This window comes from Andrena cerasifolii, chromosome 4 (genome assembly GCF_050908995.1).
Source record: "Andrena cerasifolii isolate SP2316 chromosome 4, iyAndCera1_principal, whole genome shotgun sequence".
Classification (NCBI taxonomy): domain Eukaryota; kingdom Metazoa; phylum Arthropoda; class Insecta; order Hymenoptera; family Andrenidae; genus Andrena; species Andrena cerasifolii.
This window is the reverse complement of record NC_135121.1, coordinates 3,109,180-3,132,445: the sequence shown is the minus strand read 5'-3', so window position 1 is coordinate 3,132,445 and position 23,266 is coordinate 3,109,180. Positions and strand designations below refer to the sequence as shown.

Sequence of the window (23,266 nt, the reverse complement as noted above, 5' to 3'; positions counted from 1 at the left end):
TTCGTCCGTGTGCGATTGCACGTTTTTCGAAAAGAATTAAAAGAACGCCGACGGTCAGACTCTCTCGCACGTACGGCCTACTCAGTGGCCGCTCCGAGGTACAGTTATATTGCGTTATAAAGTTATATCTATACAGCAGACGCACTCCATCTTTATCAATCATTTGTACAACTTCTAATCGTGTATCTCTGGCAATATAATCTCGTAACACAAGGATTCTTGTAAAGCGAGACGTAAATAATGGTGTCAGCATGAGTTGACAGTCAACCACGGGATATAGCGAACCGCGAAGCGAATATGTACTTGTGATGCTTCGATTCATTATGTGCCAGTAGGTAGCAAATACATTATGTGAAAATATTTGTTCAAAAAAGTGTGTGTACACGTGACTATATTGTAGCTTTTATTATCACAATTGAGTAAAAAGGTCACATACATCAATTTATTAAAGCATTTTTCGGCAAAGTTACCTCGAAGTAAGTATCCACGCTCTATGCATTCTACTATGATTAATGTTTATCATTCATTACATAAATTGTTTTCAACAAACTCGTAAGAAAAGCATTTTACACATTCGAAGACGATTCAATATTATTTTAACACGTTGAGTGCCAAAGTGACATCTAAGGCTTTCGATAGGTTTTTAAAAGATGATAAAAAACATTGCATTGCCATATTTATATAGTTATACGAATGTTGATATTGCGTAATATTTCTAGTAGTATTGGCTTCTTTACTTCTATGTTTTGCGAGTTTGAACAAAAGAAGGCGGTAGTGAAATCCCATCCGGCCCGAGGGACCTTGGGCAGGCACTTGAGGAAAACCCGAGAGAGACATCTCATTAGAAAAAGGGCTCGTGGGGCAAATGCAAGCCCAACACGGCCCTGAAATGAAGGTTATGAGGCTCATTTGCCGCGTCATCCTGCTAAAGTATCGTTTATATCCCTCGATTTTTTCGCATGTGGCTACGCGAGATCCCTCGGGCCGAATGGGATTTTGCTACTGGTTTCTTTTTTCAGAATAACAAAATCTCGAAGTTTGAGAACATTTTTCGAGGTGATCCCATCTGATTTCGAAGTTAAAAATGGTATCAATCGATTCGTCTTGGCGAGATCTTCCCAATACATACACCACCAACCCTTAAAATTAATTTTTTGTATTTTGTAAATATATGCAGGAATACCTCTGGATAGTTTCTTTTCATACGTGTAATGAATTTATATGTTATATTTTTTGGTAAACAAATAAAGCCTCTATTACCGAATTTGAAGTTGTTTTAACAGTTTACAATGTATACATTAATAAAATTGTTGCTTAAGGGGCTATTCTACTTTAAAAATCGATTTTTTACATTTTCTTAAAGAATATTGTTTAAAAAATGTATGTGCATAGCCCTATATCTGAACTCTTAAAATTAAAAAAGTTATAGGTGTTGAACAATGCGGCGACGAACGTCACGACGGGTGATATGGAAAAAAACGCGTTTTTCTTAAAACCGTGTTTTCCCAATGGTTGCCATAATATCTTAAGATCTATGTACATGACGGATTGATTTGAATTTTTGTACACTTTCGCAGCACGTGTCTTTATCGCCCGTGCCAAAATGAATTCATAATAATGTTTTCTTTCGCAGTTTTTTGGTCCGTGATAGGTACGAAAAAAATGAAAAAATCGATAGTCAAACCTCAAAGTGACCTTATTTTTTTTAATAGTCGATTTTTTCATTTGGTTTGGTAGCGACTATGGCTCAACTGGTGCTAATTAAGAATTGAAGGGTCGGGTGCGATAAGGGGACTAGCGTTCGAAAATGGGAAAAATTATTGTCCAAACGCTAAATAAGATTAGAAAATTAAATGTTGTGAAACTGAATTTTAAAAAATAAAGTGTTGTAAATCTCGTCATGTAACATATTTTTTCTATTTACAGTTTGTTTATTCAATCATTACTATTCGAGCTAAAAATTATAAACAAAATTTTTTTCATCGTCCCAAGTCAATATTTTTTTAAACATAAATTGCGATAACTTGAGTAAATATTAACGGATGATTATCGGACTTAAAACATAACTTCAGAAAACTCTGGCGAAGCCGTAAAATGTATGCACAAAACCTTTATATTAACAAATGTAATAATATTTAATTAAAAAGTAATACTAGACATAACCCATGTTTTTCAACGTTCGCTGTTAAAAAATATCGAGGCAATTTTAAAGCAGCCGCGTATAATGCGCTACTTACAAGGGAAGATCTCGAACCCGGAAATTCACAAAATTCTGAAACTTTTTGAAAATATAGGGGATTTCCTCTTGATTACAACGCAATTTTTGTTTGCTGCCCAAATTCACTCTAAGGGGGTGTAAATGACCTCCGGTTATTTTCCGATTTTGTGTTATAACTCGTAAACTGTAAAATAACTTTATTTTACCAAATGATAGATCTAATTAAAAGAAGTAACTTTTGTCTTCAAACTTTCTTTCTATCTCTTACAGATTACGAGTTACAAAATAAAATCGGAAAATAGCCGAATTTTCAAGGGTTAATTTCACCCCCTTCGAGTGAATTTGGGCAGCAAAAAAAATTGCGTTGTAATGAAGAGGAATTCTCCTACATATTCACAAAGTTTCAGAATTTTTTGAATTTTCGGGTTCGGGATCTTCCCTTGTTACCAATCTTAGCACTCGCGTTGACTGTTGGTGCCGCGCGGGATTTATATATATCGTCATACCTTCTACAATTATTTATTAATCAGTGTGTAAATTGGTAAAAATCTTCCCTGTATATTAAGGAGAAACTCTGTCGCTGCAAGTTATATGTACCTCAAAATTGCCTCGATACTTTTTAACGGCGAACGTTGAAAAACATGGGCTATGTCCAGTGTTACTTTTTAATTAAATATTATTACATTTGTTAACATAAGGGTCTTATGCATACATTCTACGGCTTCGCTAGAGTTTTCGGAAGTTATGTTTTAAGTCACATAACGATCCGTTAATATTTACTCAAGTTATTGCAATTTATGTTTAAAAAAATATTGACTTTGGACGATGACAAATTTTTTGTTTATAGTTTTTAGCTCGAGTAGTAACGATTGGATAAACAAACTGTATATAGAAAAAATGTGTGTCGTGACGAGCTTTACAACATAATATTTTTTAAAATACAGTTTCACAACATTTAATTTCCCAATGTTAATTAGCGTTTGGACTATAATTTTTCTCATTTTCGAGCGCTAGTTCTCTTATTGCATCCGACCCGTCAATTACTTTGGTTTTTTTATTTCAAATGAACACAATATCCGAAATTAAGGCAACCATGGGAAGATTTTTTTTTAACGAATGCATTCAAACGCATTTGCGCTCCCACAAACTTGAATTGTCTTTCTCTACAAAAATTTGTAAACATTACTGACATATGGATAAATATATGAACCAAAGTTTAACGAAAACAATTGTATAGATTCTCTATAAAAAAATACCAAATATTGTATAAAAAGAGAGTTACAAACTAGAATACCCCCTTGAAGCAATATTTAAATTATTATTTATATAAAGTTTAGACGACTTTCAATTATTTAAGCAAAGCCGCGCGTACCTGCAATTGTATCCAAGATAAAACTCATTAATCCTAATCAATTATGATGAATCATAATATTTGGAAACCACGCGATACTTAAATATCGCGTGAAGATTTACAATGACTTTGTAAATTACATATCTTATCATTAAAATAACGCAGAATCACTTCGTATTACACGAATCGGAATGTTCGACAAGCTTATCGGCTTTAATGTGATACTGCGTCGTTTTAATGATAACACAGTTTACAAAATAAACAAAAAATTGGGCAGCACATGCCACTATTTTTTTCTTATGTAAAATCGCCCGCTGATTCCGAAAACAAAGTCTAAAAAAAATTCTATGGATGCGATTTCGAGATATCGACAGGTGAACAATGTACCTGTCTGTAAAAAAGGTGGTCCCACTTAATTGCGAACATCTCGTGTTGCGAATGACCGATATGCTCGAACATTATATCAAATTAAAGATAATTGAATCACCAAGAAATGTTCCTAACAAAATTTTCAAATCGGTTCTGTAGTTCGGGTGAAATTGATGGATAAATGTGAAAAATGTCATTTTTTCGACCGAAATCGAAATTGACAATTCATTTAATCATCTGGGAAAAATCGAAATCGCAAAAATTGTCCGAGTTTCTCATTTTTTACGTTGAGTCTGCACATTTACGAAGGAAACAAGCTGCTACTGAAGAAAATCTATGAATAAATAAAGAATACAGAGGCAATTGTGTGAAAACACTAAAATTTCATTTTTTTCTTGGTTTGGTGTTTTTTTTACATTTTATTGTGTTATTCCAATGTTAATTCATTCTGTACATTTATTCAAGTATTTTGTTAATATTCATATGTGTGTTTTAGAAATAGTTCTGGCTCTTTTTTTGTCTATTGTTCGTTTTGGGATTCGTTTCTCTTATGAGGAACCAAATATTATAATCTCCCATCATAGTCTCATCCCAAAATCCATAATACCGCCGCTCAATTCCCTTCATATTCTGATGGAATATCTCTCCGTGATCGTCATTTACTTACGTCACTAAGATTATCCGGGAAAAAATTCAAGTGAGAAAAGAAGAAATGGATCTTCAGGGACATATTCACGCCTGTTGAAAAAAAAATGAAAGCCATACAATAGAAAATGAACTACGAGTAAAAATATATAAAAAAATATGTTAAACGATTTTATTAAAAATTCTCCACGATTTTATTTAAAGTGAAAAAGCACCATGGAAATTGTAGTGCAAGAAAATAATTATTTTTTAGTTTTTAATGCATTTTTATTATTTCTAAAGCACGCATATGTTAACAAAATACTTGAAAAAGGACAGAATGAATTAAAATTGAAATAACGATAAAATTGAGAAAAAAAAACGAGAAAAAATGAAATTTTAGTGTTTTCACACAATTGCCTCTAGCTGCGGTACTTATCCATAGATTTTCTTCAGTAGCAGTTTGTTTTCTTCGTAAAAGTGCAGACTCAACGTAAAAAATGAGAAACTGGGCCCACTGTTGCGATTTCGATTTTCCCAGATAAATAAATGAGATGTCGATTTCAATTTCAGTCGAAAAAAATGACTTTTTTCAAATGCTTCCATCGATTTCACCCGAACTACTGAACCGATTAGAAAATTTTGTCAGGAACATTTGTTGGAGATTCAATTATCTTTAATTTGTTATGATTCTCGACCAAATCGGACAATCGCAACAGCAATTGCGAAGACTACCTTTTTGACAGACAGGTAAAAAGTTCACCTGTCGATATCTCGAAAACGTATCCATAGACAAATTTTTAGTCCGTATTTTCGAAATCAGTGGGCTATTTTACATAAGAAAAAAATAGAGGCATCTTGCGTGTTCTATCAGTGCGAATGAAAAATCTAAAAAGGTCGGCGGGAAGTAAATAGTTTTGTTTCGACTATTTATGAATTTTTGTCCACTAAGTACTGCTTGATGTTTTTTCATGAATATTTTGTGGAAACGTGATACATTGACTATAATTTAGGGTATTTTATTTTATCCGGTGCGTGAAGGTTTTGTACGTACGACCTTTAACATGTTGACAATATTGGACGGGGTTACTTGACTAACCATAGGAATACCACTAAAAATTGCACTTTTTATCCTCAAGATGCAGTCGAGGCAAAAAATTTAGCTGTTCAAATCCACTTCCCCCACCACAAATCCCTCCAAACTCACCCCTATCAGTTTTATACCCTATCTTCCCTTCAAACTCTCAGGCCTTCCAAATAGACCATAACAAACAAGTAGAAAATAATTACAATATCTAACACCATGGTACTTAATAAAACAAATAACAGAGTGAAGGAATGAAAAAAAAATTGTTGATCGTAGGATATATATGTACGCCGTTCGTATGTATTGATGGAACTGTGACAGCGTATATATACGCCTTTCGCAGGCAAAGGGTTAATACTGAAAAGTAAATGTCAAGTCAACTAACCCCATCATATTTGTCAACTTACCCCACAGCCGGGGTTTGTTGACTTATTCGTCTCACTACTCTAAATATAATAAAAACTACGAGCTAGACTCAATTAAAACATGTTTAAAAATTAAGCCTGTATACCTAATGAAATTTGTAAAATTTTGGTGTGCAACAAGTCAACAAAGTATCAATGGTCTATTTATAATAATTAGAAATGTTAAAAATTAGTTAACTAGCCCCGGTCTCCCCTACGCTTAACTGGAGATAATTGTATCACGAATATTCCCTGAAAATGTCAAGTGTATCCGATAAAAATTGACAGAGTCATTAATCCGCCCGGTTTGAAAAATGTTCCGAGATAATCGCGTCAAAAGTTTTGAAACAAGTTATCTTCTGCAACTCAAAGAGTTGTCACGCTCGTACCGAGTCGGTTGAATTCAGTAAGATCGAGCTAAAGTCTCCGTCGGAATCATAGTTGACCTCATAAAATCCGCGAGTTCGGTTTATATTCTATTGGGCACTTTGAAACAGCCACTCGTACGCCCCGCATCGCCAGTGCGTCAACACCGAGCAAATTAGTGGTAATCTATACACGTTTACTACACTATTTAATCGCGACACTTACATTTGTACTATAATTGATTATTAAATACACGCATGGTGTTCACGTCTAAATCGAGTAGATTCATTAAAACCCATCTTTTACCCAGCGATCCTTATAATATTAGTAGCACTCACCCACTGATACAAGTTTACCGCTCGAGTTGTATCAAACATAAATTAAGAGTTACGAGGCATTACTAACATTTCCCGCGACTCCCTGATCTAGCATCAGGTTCGTTCGCAACCTTTCATCCAAAACAAGGAATCTTTACCAACCTAGTGGCTCCCCGATTTCGCATCGGGTTCGTCCACGTTTAACCCTCCTACGGCTCCCTGATTTCGCATCAGGTTCGTCCGTGTCCTACAGCTCCCTGGTTTCGCACCAGGTTCGTCTGTAAGTCTACCAACCTCCGAACAGCTCCCTGGTTTCGCACCAGGTTCGTCTGTGAATAATTTAACCTCCTAACAGCTCCTCGACTTCGCGTCGAGTTCGTCTGTGAACATCATCCTAGTGACACCCCGATTTCGCATCGGGTTCGTTCACGACGTTTCACCCTCCTGCGGCTCCCTGATTTCGAATCAGGTTCGTCCGCGCTTGACTCCATTCCTAGAGGCTCCCTGATTTCAAATCAGGTTCGTCCTCGCCGTCAATAATCCAAGCGGCTCCCTGATTTTGCATCAGGTTCGTCCGCGCACCTTACTAACAAATTCATAAACCATATTCCTTGGGAAATACACTTCTCGCCGGCCTCTCGCGTTGCCGCAGCCCCGGCTCGTAACACTCAAAACGATGTTTTTCGAATTGCTTAGCATGATATCTCAAAAATCAATCATCCGATTTACTTCAACCTTGATACATATCTTCAGTAGACGTCCCATTCTCGTTGGTACTAAAACTAAGTCGGTTATCGCTAAATTTGACTCTTGCGACTTAAAAAACCAGCGAATTTTTTGCAGAAATCGATGTTTATTTTAGACTCTGCTATATATATTTTTTTAATTTCGAGTATGTCTAATTTAATCTAGTTGAGGGCATAGCCACGTTCGTACAAATTACACGAATTTTTAAATTTTATATTTCAGATAACGGCTGATTTTATGCTAACAATGCACGTATGATTTTTGTAAGGTGCTCTGCATGAAGTACTATAACCCCGGATATAACCACTATCCTTGCATACAATTTTTTCATATTCTCTAAAGATTGACAAATGAAGTCCACAAAGCTGGAAGTAAATATATTTAATGGTTTTGTTTCAACAAATTTTGTTTCCCAAAGTTCGTATCAGTTTTCGTCCGTCAAGGTAGGAAGACCCCTTAACCCCTCAACGACAGACCCCTGAAACGGAAAACTGACCGTGAGGACCGGGCCCTCGGGACGAAACATGTCACTTTGCTACCTGAGGCCTCGGCACTGAAACATTACCGTACAGACAGCCTCTAGCGCAGCCTGATAGAAACAAATAGCTTACCTTAGAAATGAAGGTTTGTGTGGTAGATTTCGAAGCAGTCATCGATGTACAGTCCTACATCACAGTTTTCGCAACAGTACCTTGTGTCTTCTTTCCTACCCTTCTTTGTACACACTACACAACGTCTTTGAGGCTTTCACTTCTTCCCTTTCGGAGAAATTTTGCGAATAAAATGTTATTCTGCCAATCGCGTCACAGTATTTGTGAGTCTCATTGAATGTTGGTTATTTATGTGATCACCAAATTTTAAAAAAAGTTCTTCTATTAAATTAATTATCATACTGTTCAATACCGTAGCGTTAAATAGTCTACTAATTAGTTTTAGGTACCAATATTTTGTCTTTTTTCGTTCTACTAAAAATGGTTCAAGAAGCTGATCTTTACGATCAACTCCTCCCATGTATGTGTTGTAGTCATGTACATAAATAGGCTCATAAATTTCTTTTCCACGTTTAATTTCAGTTTTATATCACTGACTTGCCTCAAGTGACTATTTAGACTAGACTGTCTTATTTTATAAATTTACAATCCGTTAAACTTTCTAAAAAACTGGATTGCACGCAGTCAGAATAATTATTGTAAAGGAAACTTGATCTTATATCTGTCATTGTGTATATATTATACAGATTATCGTCGAATAAATAGTTTAAATAATTTGTATTGATATATCGCTGTTTATATAAACAGAGGGACGGCATAAATAACCAGTTGCATAGGTCCGTATCTAAAGTCGTTTTCAGATATATTGCCCGGTGAATTCGTTTTCGCGAGCAGCAATCGAGGAGAAATCAACCACCACCACCTGACGATCGTGGATTTGTAAGTTGGAGTTGCGAGGTTCTAGCAGGGTATGGTGGAGTAACGGGAATGCTGCTCGCCTCCGCCTGAACCTAGCCGTTTGCCTGTTATTTATTCTTAGCGTAATAGTTGTGTGTGTTACGAAGCTATGCGTAGCCCAATACGAGATGAAAATATCGAGAAAGAATCAATCTCCTGAATTTTTTCGGAGCTTACGCACACCTATTCTGATGTATGTATTTCTACGCTAAGAACTCGGTTTGGCCAACGCGCCAGAAGCTTGGCACTATCCCCACCACGTCTTGCTCACTCTTGTTCTGCGAAGGCGAGAGCGAGATGGAACGAGAGCTAGTCAGGAAACGTTGAGAAAAGGAGCACCGAGGCAGGCAAACGGTGTGGTGGGAGAATACCCCTCACAAAACTCACCGGCCAATATATCTGGCTTCGACCTTAGTAAAAAAATTAACTATACTACAAAACAACACATTAAAAAGCCAAATATAATTTTAGATTACAATATTATATGGGTGGGGTAGACCCTGTGGATCAGGTTTACATGGGTATGAATCATTTAGGAAAATGTTAAAATGGTTTAAAAAATATTTTTTTATTTACTAGACACTGCAATATATAATTCTCCTATCATATGGTACTGTCTTCATGCAAGCAGAAAAAGTTTCTATGAAATAAAAACAGACATAATAATGGGCTTACTGAAACACTACCATAACCCAGTGGATAATTTTCATTACAAAGGAAAAAGAAATTATATTCATTCTCTTCGGTTTCAATGTAGATGTTTCCTAAAAAAATTACCATCAACAAATAAAAAATGTGATCCCATGAAACGTTGCGCACGGTGCAAAACAAAAAAGATCCGCAAAAAGACAAGATATTATTGTAAAAATTGCGGTGTACGATTATGCGTAACCCCATGTTTTGAATTATATCACACACAGTAATAATAAATTCCAGTTGTCCTGAAAACAATATGTTTTTCTTTTCCTGTACCATTTCCGGAATTAACACTCTTTCGAATTAAAGCTTTTAACCTAATAATGAAGCACGCAATATACGTCGTCTGTGACATCGCACGAACGGTATCGCATTGCGCGCTTACTCCGTGGCATCGCACAAACGGCATTATGTCGCGTGATAACTCGTCTGTGACCTTATACCAACAGTGTTGACGTCGCGACATAACACGCCCCAGGAATTGAAGCGGGTAAGAGATATCACAAAGGCCACAAACTTCAAGGCTCTTTACAACAAATTTGTGAAGAAAGTAATTTAGTTGCTATTGTATGCTCTTATCAAGATATATTTAGAAGTGTTTTTGTAAATATTACAAAAAATCGAATGTTAAAATTACATCGTAAAATATCTCTTTGTTTCGTACGATGACATAAAAAAAGAAGCGGTGGGGGCACCTCAAACCGTTAAGCGAAACAAAAAATACTTTTAGGAGTACTCAGTAATCCCAATCCCCACATTTCCCCAGATATTCCAAGCCATTTATCGAAAATTAATATTTTCACACCAGCCTAGTGTATAGAAGGCGTATATTACATTCATCGTTGGAGTGAATATTCAATAAAATGCATTTGACCACCCCAAACTGGGAGGAGAGTTTTCATCTCTTTAGTATGGACAATTGTCGATAAAAAAATTCATATCATATATATTTGGTGCTCCTTCGTAATTAAAATTTACATCATTTCATAAGTCAATATCATTCATTTGAACAGTATTGTATGAAGTGTATACCAACTAATCTTTTTGCATTCTTTTCTGTTTAGGAAACTTAATTCAACATGTTAGACTATTTCCAAATTTTATGCGGTACCGCACTGCTACTTTTAACAGTTTACTACTATTATACATCAACATTCCATTTTTGGAAAAACCGAGGCATACCTGCGCCTCAACCGTCCATCATCTTCGGCAATGCGAAAAAAACAATTTTGATGAAATTATCGATGAGCGAATACTTGAAAGAAGTATACGATGAATATAAGAATGAGCCAGTGGTTGGATTATATTTTAGAGCAACGCCCGTTCTTGTTGTCAATGATCTAGATTTGATCAAAGACATTCTGATCCGTGACTTTTCTCTATTTGCAAATCGGGGTGTAGATACGTTCCCAAAGGTACTTGTGAATGAACAACGTTATTTAATACTTTAGGTTGTACCTAACAATTTTCCGGTCATTATTTACTTTAGGTTTTCATCACTGATTTTGATGACCTTGAAATATGTTGTCGAGGGTACGATTCCGAATAACTTGTTCTCATATTATACATGTTACCGCCGCTAGACTTTAGCTTTCGAGATATTCGCAAGACACTTTAGTTAAATTTAAGTCACGAGTACAGTAAGTACGCACTCGTTATAAGCCCGTTTCTACCATACGTTGTACGACCGACGATTATCCCCACCATTTCTTGGAATCCTTCAGACAAGAGTGAGAGAACGCGAGAACGAGCGAGGGGCTCTTTTCTCAGTGAAGGGGGCCGCCAACGTTTGAGAGAGTTAAGATGATAAAATATGTTTCACAAGTAGATCGTTATGTGGAGTTGAATCAAACGTGTTTCGACTCGCGTTTCGAAACTATGTTTCTAAAACACAATTTTTGTCTAAAATTTCTGAACAGTTAGTGGACGCCCTCGCCGGGGGGGGGGGGGGGGCAAACCAATCTGTCTTTCCTAACTACCGATCAGAATTCCAATGGAATATCTCAAAAACTTCAGCAGCTTCATCATTTGTTTTGTTTGCGATCGTCGCGATGCATTTATAGAAGCAGTAGATAAGCGGTGCTCCCATGATGACGCATATGCTGACATGGACACGTTGGTATACGTAGATTCATTGCAACAGAAGCAGCGGTAATTAGCAAATATCTCGGAAACGAAGGCCGAACGCCGGTTATACAGTGTCATCATTTAATGTGGCAACCTGCGCCCGAGCGAACAGGTAAAATGGCAACAGCGCCTCACGGACACATTCCACTACAACCATGCACCGGCCCGGCATTAGGAGAGCTGCCAGCGACTGTTGGGCAGCCGTGATGCCCGAGCTTCGAAAATATTGGGATGGTTCCTTTCAAATTCACGTCGTAAAGAGCTATTCGGAATTTCCCGTCCGGGGTTGCAGAATTTGGGGCTTTTTTGGTATAACTTTTGAACTATAAAAGATATCGGAATGGAATTTGCTTAAAAAAATGAGGAAAAATTATTCCCTCTTAATGATGGATAATTTAACATATTTTACGTATACTCCATTTTTCTGTTTTCAATTTTTTAACCATAATTATTGTAAAAAGCTTTTGCAAACAGTTTATTTGATACTGTATTTAATGCTCTTTTTAAAATTCCTGGAGTTGATAAACAATAGGCTAGTTGTTTCTGTATCATTACTGTCATAAATTAAGAAATTAAATTTTTATTCAATTATGTATTAGATCTGCAGACCTCAGAATTTATTATTCTGGTTTTCTTTTTTATGATTTTATCCTTAATGCAGTGCATGCATAGTTCGGACGTAAGGGGTAACTAGTGGGATGTGTCTTCGATTGTATCCGTGTTTGAATATTTCTCTAGAATTTTTGTGTCTGATTGTTTTAACCATTTAGTTTCGCAACGCCACGTCTATACCGGTTTTTCGTTAATGTAATTTTTAGGAACGATGCGGCATTATAGTGGCTTTTACACGCAGGTGGCGAAAAATCTCTCCATGCAGGGGTATAGCGCCGCGATCAACCTTGCCGTAGCTAAAATTTCTAAAATTGAGACAGGAACGAGACCAGTCGACATTGTGTCCAAACTCATTACAGTAATCTGGGGTGCGAGTGGTAAACTGATCAAAAAACCGTAGCGCACGGCTCGCTTACCTGGGCCGGAAAATTCCAAATACAGTAAATCCTCGTTACGAGCCCGACGAACGGGGCTGGCGGCGGGCTCGTAGCGCGTTGTTGACACTATTCCACGCGAGCAATGGCGCGGGTGAAAAAACACAAGAGCGAGCGAGAATAAACGAAAGAGCCTCTCGCTGCTTCCCGGGTTCCCCCACTCTCGTCCGAAGAATTCCAAGAAATGGTGTGGATAGCCGCCGGGCTCTAAACGCGTGGTAGAAATTGGCTCGCTACAAGGATTTTCTGTAGCTCTTTGCGACCTTAATTTGTAAGAGACCATCCTAAAATTTTCTAAGCTCAGGCATCACTGCTGTCTAGCGGTCGCTGGCAGTTCTCCGAACGCCGGGCTGGTGCATAATTATAGTGGAATGCGTGCGTGAGGCGCTGTTGCCATTTTACCTGATCGCCCGAGCGCAGGTTACAAGATTAAATGATGACCCTGTACGTATAGAGGAAAGTTATTCAGAATATTGAGTTTTACAATATATTTAAATTTCATCAAAATCGGCGATAAGAACCTAAACTAAATAATTATCAAAGAAGATTATAAATTCGCATATATGTATCGAGTAATTATGAGATCTCCAATTTGCATATCCAAACTGAAGAATCGAATGTAGAAAGACCCTGTTATTGCTCAATATACAGGGTATTCAACTACTGTTGGGAGACAATTTAAGGGATAAGTCTAAACACCAGAATAAGACGAAAATCAAGAATAACGATATTGCGGTCGGGGCTCCGTTTGTTAGTTATAAGCGTTTAAAGATATATTCAAAAGCAGGCAAACCGCGCACAGCGGTGCACGTGGGACAACTCAGGCGAGAGTTCCTGCAGTGGTAGCCAAAGCCATTGTCGCACACAGTACCTTAGGTCCGTGGCACCGCAACGAAATTTATAACAATCGGTATGGCTACACGATTTTGTGACACTTCATCCAAATTTAAAGGGTATCGGTAAATTACACCAGACCTGTCTACTCGCTGAAATCCATTGTTTCCATTATATCCACTGTAATCCATTGTGCTATCGAGACGCAAAAATCACACAAAGCACAGAATAACACCAATGCCAAAAAAGAAAAAGAAATGTCAGATCTGTACTAAACGATGTAAAGAAATTTGAAAATGGGCACAAATTTATTCGCACTGGCACACGCAAAAAAAATGAAAAAATACATCTTTACTCGCACTAAAACTTGCAACGAAACAAAACAGGTTCACATGCACTCAGACAATTGAAACTAATAACCCTTAATAAATAAATTTAAAGCCAGTTTTGCGATGTAAATTCGCGGGTCCACTGAATGTTTGTCTACTTCGCGATGTGTCGATGCTCGTTCAGATGACTTAATATCGGCAGAGCTGTGTTGACTATGAGAAGTATCAAAAGGAAATGCGCGTTTATGAAGTGAGCGTGCCTGAACCAGCTCTGCCGCGAGCAGGTAGGGCTCAAATTATTTTATAACCCCATGTCGTGGAAGATTCAAAGTGACTTCCTTTTCTGTCTATTGTAGTGTTGTGACTCAACCCACACCCGGGAGTAGTCCAGCACAACCGTGTAAGGGATTTCAAAAGCACAGCGAGAATCGTCAGCATATGGGGAACACCAAAAACGGGCCAAAGACGCAGACCCCGATGGTCCCCGCTTCACCCCCGAGTAGAATATAAGAACGATGTATGGGCGATGGCCACCAGACTCTATACGAGACTCACACGCGACAGTCATTATAACCAAAGCGGAGCAGAACAAACCATGTTCAATCCTACAGTGAGTCCTAACTTTTTAACCGGCCAAGAATCCTACTACCCTCGGTTACCAACCGAGTATACCCGTCCCGGCATCCCCACCCTATTCATCGGAGCCTGTCGGACGACAATAATGAACGACGACCAAGGCGCATCACGAGATTCTCACCGAGAATCTCGAATCCAGGCACCTTCTATAACAGGCTTGACAAACTGTTGGCTTCCGAGCCACCGGGGGCACCTTCGCCTTGCTGCCATGCTGAACGGCCCCCCATACCGATAAGACTCTGACGATCGCAGTCGATTCTTCCTTCTTTCCTTCTCTTTTTGACTGCGATCGTCAGAGTCTGGTAGGTATGGAGAGGGGCAGTTCAGCGTGGCAACAAGGCGGAGGTGTTCGCGGTGGCTCGCGAGCCACCAGTTAGTCAACCCTGTTCTATGACAACAGTTTGAAAATACTTGAACCTTCTCTGCATCAGTACAAGGGAATTCTCTTGGGTCGACCGACGACAACGTCAGGATCACCAAAATCTTCGAACGTAGTACATCAACCAAACAAGCATACAAATAATTGACATTGACATTCATTGGACTGTTTTCGTTTTGGTGATCCTCATATACATCCAACATCCGCCGATTTGAATTTATTTGAACAAGCCTCGATACATCGCGTAGTAGACAATGATTAAGAGTTACCAGTTTCAATTGTCTGAGTGCGTATAAATCTGATTTTTTGGCGTGTTTCAGTGCGAGTAAATTTGTGTCATTTTCGCACGTTTTAGTGCAAGAGATCTGATTTTCTGTTTGTAGTAGTATGATTCCGTGATTCGTGTGGTTTCTACGCGTGTGTGTCTCAATAACACAATTGACTACAATGGAAATAATGGAAGGAATCGTGATTTTAGCAAGTAGGCAGTTCTGGTGTGATTTAACGACAACCTTCATTGTTGGGTGAAGTGATAAAGAAGAAGAGATAAATTTCTTCGCAACTTCTCCGAGGTGATTTTAAACACAGTGGCTTTAAATACCATTGCTCGACCGCTCGCCGATGTTGCCGCGCCCACCACTGCACGCGCAATACGCATTGCCTGCTTTTAGGCATATCTTTCAACGCTTATAACTAAGAAACGAAGTCTCAACCGCAATATCGTTATTTTTTATTTTCATCTTAGTCTAGTGTTTAGAATCACCCTTAAATTTATTCCCACGTGTAACTGAACACCCTGTATAGCCGCTTTATGAGTATTGAACAGATAATATCTACTGTTCAATCGCTGTGCAAAAAAAATGGACAAATTAAAATTATGCTGTAGTCCAAGCGATTAAAGCAGAAGGATTAATTACAAAACTATTCACAGGTGGAACCATTGTCAGAACACCTCTTCCAGATAGAAGCTGATCGATGGCGCCCACTAAGGGCAAGACTGTCGCCAGTGTTCACGTCGGGCAAACTCAAGGAAATGTTTCCCCTTATCATAGAATGCGCAGACCACTTAGAAAAGTACCTGGATAAAATTGTGGAGAAAAATGAACCCGTCGAGTGTCGCGATTTAGCAGCCAAATTCACCACCGACGTAATTGGCAGCTGTGCCTTTGGGATTGACACGAATGCCCTCTCAGACGAGGACAGCGAGTTTCGTCGTATGGGCAGAAAGATCTTCATGCCTTCTGCCCGACAGTTAATTAGAGATACCTGCAGACAATTTTTTCCATATGTCTACAAAATATTTGGCCACCTGGTGCAACCAACGGATATTAATGAATTCTTCACAAAACTGGTAGTAGATACGATGGATTATAGGGTGAAACATAACGTACTCAGACCAGATTTCGTTAATTTGTTAATGGAAATTAAGAAAAATCCTCATAATTTGGAAAATATTGGTACATAATTCCAAATTTTTATCTTTGTGAAGTGTTTGGAGTCTTTTTCTATTTTTTTTTCTATTGCACTTTTTCTAAAAAAAACTTGTACGAACCTCATTAGGTTTATTGATTTTAGTTCAGTTATTTTCGACATTAGTCAAAATTAGATTTTGCTGTCTGATTGATTTTTTATACTGGATTCAACTACGAATACAAGGAAAATATTTTAACTAAAGCGATCATTTGTCAATTAATGAAGAAACTATAGTTCTTCCTAGTTGTTAATACAGCATATATCTGTGCAATACGTATAGGAGTAATGAATTACAAAAACTAATGTAACGTAATGATATAGTAAGTACTGGTCTAATTCAGTAGTGAAAAAACGTCTGGTAATGAATTCCAAAAAAAAATAATCCTGCGCTGTGATGTTGAAATTGAGAAATTTGCAAAAACCAAAGTTTATCAGTTCGACTTCTCAGACTCTCATAAATAGAGTGTTTGTGAACAGATAGTAGCACATGATTAATAACATTAATAATTGAAAAACGTAGTCTCCACCGCATGTTTGTTACTCTTGAGTTTCGTCTTAATTTGTGATGTAGAATCGCCCATTTCCTTTTCTAGTATCTGTTACCAAACATCTTCTACATATGTACCTATAAGTATGTATGTATTACTGGCGGAAAATCGATAAACGTTTCAACTGAATGTTATTTTATTTTGCAGAATTAACAGATTCGTTGCTTACTGCTCAAGCTTTTCTCTTTTTCGTGGCTGGTTTTGAAACTTCCTCATCAACGATAGGCCACACGCTTTATGAAATGGCGCAGAACCCTCACATACAGGATAAATTACGGCAGGAAATCAGAGAGACTTGTACGAAAAATGGCGGAGTTTTGATGTATGAACAACTGAAAGAAATGAAATACTTAGATAAGGTGTTTCGAGGTGCGTCATTTTGAAACTATGTTGGGCTGAAACAGAATTTTATTCCCTACTATGATATTTATTATTTTACTGACATAAGTGGAGAGAAATGATTCTTCGTCTAAGCAAAAATACAAACTATTACTTTTTGAAAATGGGACCTGAATTCGTTCAGAAACGCTACGCATTTGGTTGAAATCAAATCTGCTGACGTTTACGGTCATTTCGAATCAAGTGGAAAAGTATCAAAATACTGCGGCGAAAATAGTTGCTCATTGGCAATAATAAAATTCTTTATTCAACAAGATAAGAATCCAGTTTACCTAACTGCGAAAATACCAAAAATTATTTGGCAAATTCTAATTCATTTAATAACTGCAAAATAAATATAACTTTTAAACTTGACTTCATTCCACCATTCTAAAATCTGATTTATGCCTCTCATATAAAAAAACGTAATTTGAGCAGAAAGGTATTTAACAACCTTTCCAGTTTTATTAAAGGCTTAAACAAGCGGTGTCTTGGTTTCTTTTTCTTATACAAAACAATTAACGAACCACGTTTTCCCATTCTTGAAAAAAGTTGTTTCAGTAACCATTGCACCATAAAACATTCTACGCTGTAACAATGAAGTTAGAGTTGACGCAATTTTATATTTTAATAAAATATTTTTTTTATACAGAGACACTAAGAAAATATCCAATACTTCCAATGCTAATGAGACAGGCAGCCGTGGATTACACTTTTAAGGGCACCAAAATCTCAATACCTAAAGATACGAGAGTATGGATACCAGCGTACGCGATTCATCAGAACCCTGATATTTATCCAAATCCTGATATCTTTGACCCCGAAAGGTTCAACGATGATGTTTTTTCAGCTAGACACCCTATGAGTTATCTACCTTTCGGTGATGGGCCAAGAAATTGTGTTGGTATGTTGAAATGAAAATTTAACAGATTATGATATTATAGTTTATTTTTTTGTTATCATAATTGTTCATTAATCATATTACAAAGTTCTGGAGCCATCTGGACTTGTAACAATAACCGTTTCTTATAGGTTTTCGATCGCTGAAAACGAATCCGCAAATCGTTTGTCGCCATCATCTTAAGTTTTTGAGAAATTCGATTTTGAAAAAAAATGCAAATTTTCAACATCGTTTGTGTCGAAACAATAATAGTTATTCGGTTGCTTTTCCGTCAAATTATTCTATGAAATTATTCAAAGAAAAATGTCTGCTGCACGCGTGGAGTATTTAGATTTTTTCCTGGACCCATAGTTTTGCTAATAAATTGAACGATATCTGCAAAAATTGGTGCATTTCGGGTGTTGTTTTCCCTTTGATAATTGTTTAAACATATTTAAATGTTCATAATGCACTAATAACTTATATCGTTGTATTCGAGAGGGCTCATAGAATAATTTGACGGAACAAACAACCAAATAACTATTACTGTTTCGACACAAAAAATGTTCAAAATTGAAAATTTGCATTTTTTTTTCAAAACCGAATTTCTCAAAAACTGAGAGCGATGGCGACAAACGGTTTGCGGATTCGTTTTCAGCGTTTCTAAACCTATACGAAACGGCTATTGAATGTTACAAGTCTGAAAAAAAGTCAAATTTTGTTGAACTGTGTTACTAGTATGAATAAACTGATTATTTATACAGGGTGATTCTCCAGCGACGACCATCAAAGAGATGCCGCCTCGTACCCCATGGCGAGGACAGTCCCCCGCAGTGCTTCACCGAATTTGATGGCTTTCGACCCTTGGAGTGCCTATTATGAAAACGATTTTTCATGGAAGCTCCTTCATTATGATCCGAATTACGTCGTTCTTGGTGTCGGTTTCATCGATAAAACATAAGGAATCCATTGGGGTCGTTTTGGGAAAGCTTTCATGAGAAATTCGGAAATCCTGGACATTTCTCACTTCTTAATGGTGTCAACCCCTTCGAGGGTGGAAAGCCGTAAAATTCGAGGAGGCACTGCGGGGTGTTGTCCTCGCCATGGGATACCAGGCGGCATCTCTTTGACGGGCGTAGCTGGAGAATCACCCTGTACAGGGTGCTCAGTAATCAAATCCAAAAAAAGACGTTGACATACACATTTTTCTATAAATAATGAACGGTTATGCAAAAACATTGAATTGTATGCTTTTCATTGTTTGTATGGGAAGAATTTGTCTCTTCCTGAATGTAGTACAATTACTGGGACACCCTGTATGTACATCATAGGAGGATAGACGCTATAGTCTTTTTCATATATGCTTCCAGGTGCTCGATTTGCAAATATACAAAGCAAAATTGGCCTTATCACGATTCTTCGACATCACAGAGTTGAAGTTTGCGAAAAGACAACTATTCCGTACCAACATGACAAACGAGCATTCTTGTTAACGCTTAAAGGCGGAATACTTCTGAAAATAACGAAAGTAGCGCCTATGGCCTCTTAAAATTGCTTTTTCACAAGTGTGTAAATAAATTTCTTTTTTAATTTCTTTTTAATTTCAATATTGAGTCTATCAAAAGGTGATATCTATTAATATTATCAATGTTGAATAAAAACTGAGAATATGCAAACGAAACAAAGTGTTATTATAGATAATGATATTACTATTAATAATAATAAACGCAAGTATGAAAATATATTTTTAATTGGTTATTAAATCCTATTTACTGACTTCTAAGAATCACTTATATTTTCTTAATGTTATTTTCCCCTACTTATGCCAAATATAAAATAAAATTATTTACATTCTACAAGTAATTTTTTTTTATTTTTTCCTGGTTTTTGTTCTGATATCATTCAAGTCGTGTCATGATGATTTCTACCAAAATAACTTTAAGTGCATTGTCATTAACTTTACAAAATTAAAATATTTATTGATTTAAATTACAAGAATATATGAATAAAGTAAAATCTATAACCAATTATGTGTTACCGCAATTGTGGCAGAAATAAATAACGTTTTGGCTGGTGCATTCTTCATGTGATCAATCCTTACAGTACATTGCACCCATTTTTTATTTGGTTTGCTTGTGCTGTGCTATAGGATTCCATGCAAATAAGACAATACAATTATCCTTCTTTGTCACTATTCGGTCCTATTGCCCCCGACCCCGATTGCCGATGTTACAATCGCCCCGACCAGGTTTTTTAACTTAAATTATAAATTTTGTTTAACGAGACACTTAACAGTGATAAGTAACGATCAGTATTACTTTAAAAATTGCCATATTAAATATTAAAAAATAGAGAAAACATGTACTTGCAAAGGGAGTATTTATATTACAATCAGTAAGGAAAAGTTACTTTAGGGTATCGAAAAGTTATTTTCTTCACTATGCATGTCTATTGTGTATCTATACTGCTAGGATATGGATGTGTGTATTCGAAATATCATTCTTCATCATATATCTAAAATTTGTGTTAATATCTATCATATGTTTTGAGATATTTAACGTGTTCCACCCCCCCCCACCCCTGTTACTATCGCCCCTGGTCTACCTTACTTAAAAATGTTAATTTTAAATAATTAAGAACTTACACGTTTGGCAGAATGCAGTGCCCCATAAAACATCTGTTCCTCGAAGTCCATAATGTAAAAACGTTTCAGGATACATTTTGGTTATACCATATTTCTTTTTATATTCTTGCATAACTAGTGGTTTCGAAGTACCATCAATACCGGCAGAAATGAAACCACCAGCCCATGTCACCCATATTCCAGTCCACTTTGTACCAAGTAAAATTTCGGGAGTTTTTTCGAAATTGTCATCTTCCTGCAAGTAACATACCGCTATCAAATACAAAATATTAGGTGGCAAAACAAGTTTTTAACGATACTTTTAATTTTTCTGTTAAGGAAATGTTCTATACGATAAAAACCATGCCTGGGTGTCCCAAAGTATCTATAAACTTATTATTTGTAAATGTGCTGTGCCTTGACAATGTGTACACATTCTGAGATCTTCCCTAATCGAGCACAACCTGAGCCCTTGACGGTAACAATCTCAACTTTCATTTAAAAATTGCTCGTTCCTCCTTCGTAACTGCCCGTAATAACACAAAACCTTGGGATTTCTTATGTATAAGAACAGTCGTGTGCTCTTCTAAGGCGCTCGAACAGTAAACGCGCATATACTTGAATTCTCGAAAACGATATTTTGAAATTATCAAGTCCATTAGGTTCTAATATAACACTACTGTTTCGATCCGAAAATATGTCATAAACATTCTGATTGTGGATTTTATACTTTGTACGGCGGTCACCGGTGGGACCAAACAAGGGATGTTTAGTTAATGTGCCAGGTGCCTTTGATCGAATGAATTGATGCTGAATGGTCCGGACGAAACAACCGTTTTTATTGCAGTCAGTCTGGTGGCTTACAATCGTCGTGTCTTAATCTATCACTTATACCTAATAATATAATTATTTGCGTTTGCGTTAACGGGGAATACGGTGTGCTACGGAGAGCGCGGACGGGTGGGTTGCGTTGGTGGTCGGTGGCGAACAGGGTGGCGAGAGCGGCTAGCTCGGGTGAAGGATCAGGGGTCGGTCGTTTGATGCGTAGGCGGGGATTTCGTGCCGTGTTAGTCGTGACCTGCGGTTTGGCTCTGGGTGCAGATGTCCGGAGCGGCAGCCGACCTTGACGTGGTCGAGGTACGTGGCATCAGTACGTCTGCGGTAGCAGGAGGTTCCGCATGAGAGCTCCTGGCGTGGAACCGCTCTGGCCCGTTTCTGCTGATTTGGGCTTGTGTGGCGCCTTATCACTGCCACCCCGCGAGGTTTAGCTGCGGGAATCACAAGGTACCGCCATCGGCGCCGATTCCTCCGGCGGTCGCCAATTGTGCTCGCACCGCGGCATCGATCTCCTGCGGGTGGGGGGCAGACGATCGACGACCGGCACTCCATATTGTGTATAGTGGACAAGGTAGAATTATTGGATGAGTTATGCATAATTGCATCTCATATCGTCTATAAAGAAGGAGACAACTTTTAATATTACCTTAATATTCATAATAATATCTTTAGAAAAGATGTGACAACGCACAGCGTTTTGGGAAACCCCTTCCCGTGTGTATCTAATAACATGACACCTTTGCGTTAAATAAATAGATTTCTATATGTCCATATTGGTATTTGAATTCAGGCTGAGAACCTCTTTCTTTTGACGATGGTTTAATCTCAACAATAGAGTGTTCGAATATGTGTAAAAACTGTAAACAACGAATCCTCACAGCGAGCCGCGTGCGCGAAGATCCCGCTTAGATTCTCGCGAATACATGTTCGAATCATTGAATTTATTATATAATAATTATACAGGGTGTTCCAAAATTCAGGGACTTCTCGGAACATGCAATTTCCTGATGCAAAAAGATATTGAAACGTTCTATACCGTTTTGGGATCCGAGGTTTCGTTCTCGAGATATTAACAGTTGAATATTAGCGGTCGAACTTCCGCGCCACGCAACTTAAAACCGAGTCAGCTCAGTGCGGAACAGTGACTGTTATATAGCGAGTAAAACAGTAATATTTGTAGCGTTCATGACTACATTTTGAGTGTTAGACGGTATGTGACTATGAGGTATACTGCACTATGAGGATACATTATTGGGGCCTGAATTGGGGACGTGTCGTGATAATCGTGAACGCGATTCTCCCCGCGGGAGTCATCAGTCACTAATCACTCCTCGCGTGTACGTCGTAGTGAGTGCTCCTGCTCTGGCTTCACTCGCGACCACAGTGTTTCTCTGAATTACGTGTGCTTCTTCTGTGCTCTCTGACTCTCCAACCTGCTTCCCACTGTACATTACATCGCCAGCGACCTCCCTTTTGGATCTTTTTGTTTACGATCCACCCAAGGATCTTGTTTTCCATCTAACTCTGGGGGGGTAGGAATAGGAATAAC

The 23,266-nt window shown here is 37.7% G+C and overlaps 2 protein-coding genes across 4 annotated transcripts in view; one reads left to right on the top strand and one right to left on the bottom strand.

Annotated features, from left to right (window-relative positions):
* The window catches only part of LOC143368026 (plasminogen), a 95,305-nt gene that overhangs the window by 49,988 nt on the left and 22,051 nt on the right, over positions 1-23,266 (bottom strand). For both annotated transcript variants that reach the window (XM_076810359.1, XM_076810360.1), the window contains exon 7: positions 20,902-21,136. In XM_076810359.1, coding sequence (XP_076666474.1) covers positions 20,902-21,136 — 235 coding nt within the window. The remainder of the gene's footprint in view (positions 1-20,901; positions 21,137-23,266) is intronic.
* The window catches only part of LOC143368046 (putative cytochrome P450 6a14), a 63,906-nt gene continuing 40,849 nt past the window's right edge, over positions 210-23,266 (top strand). Inside the window, exons 1-6 of one of the 2 annotated variants that reach the window (XM_076810402.1) lie at positions 210-476; positions 10,692-11,042; positions 15,910-16,435; positions 17,147-17,368; positions 18,030-18,281; positions 19,628-19,785. In XM_076810402.1, the coding sequence (XP_076666517.1) occupies positions 10,707-11,042; positions 15,910-16,435; positions 17,147-17,368; positions 18,030-18,281; positions 19,628-19,785 (1,494 nt within the window). In that variant the 5' untranslated portion in view covers positions 210-476; positions 10,692-10,706. Of the gene's footprint in view, positions 477-10,691; positions 11,043-15,909; positions 16,436-17,146; positions 17,369-18,029; positions 18,282-19,627; positions 20,002-23,266 lie in introns of those variants that run through there. The other variant, XM_076810401.1, reaches the window with a different exon arrangement.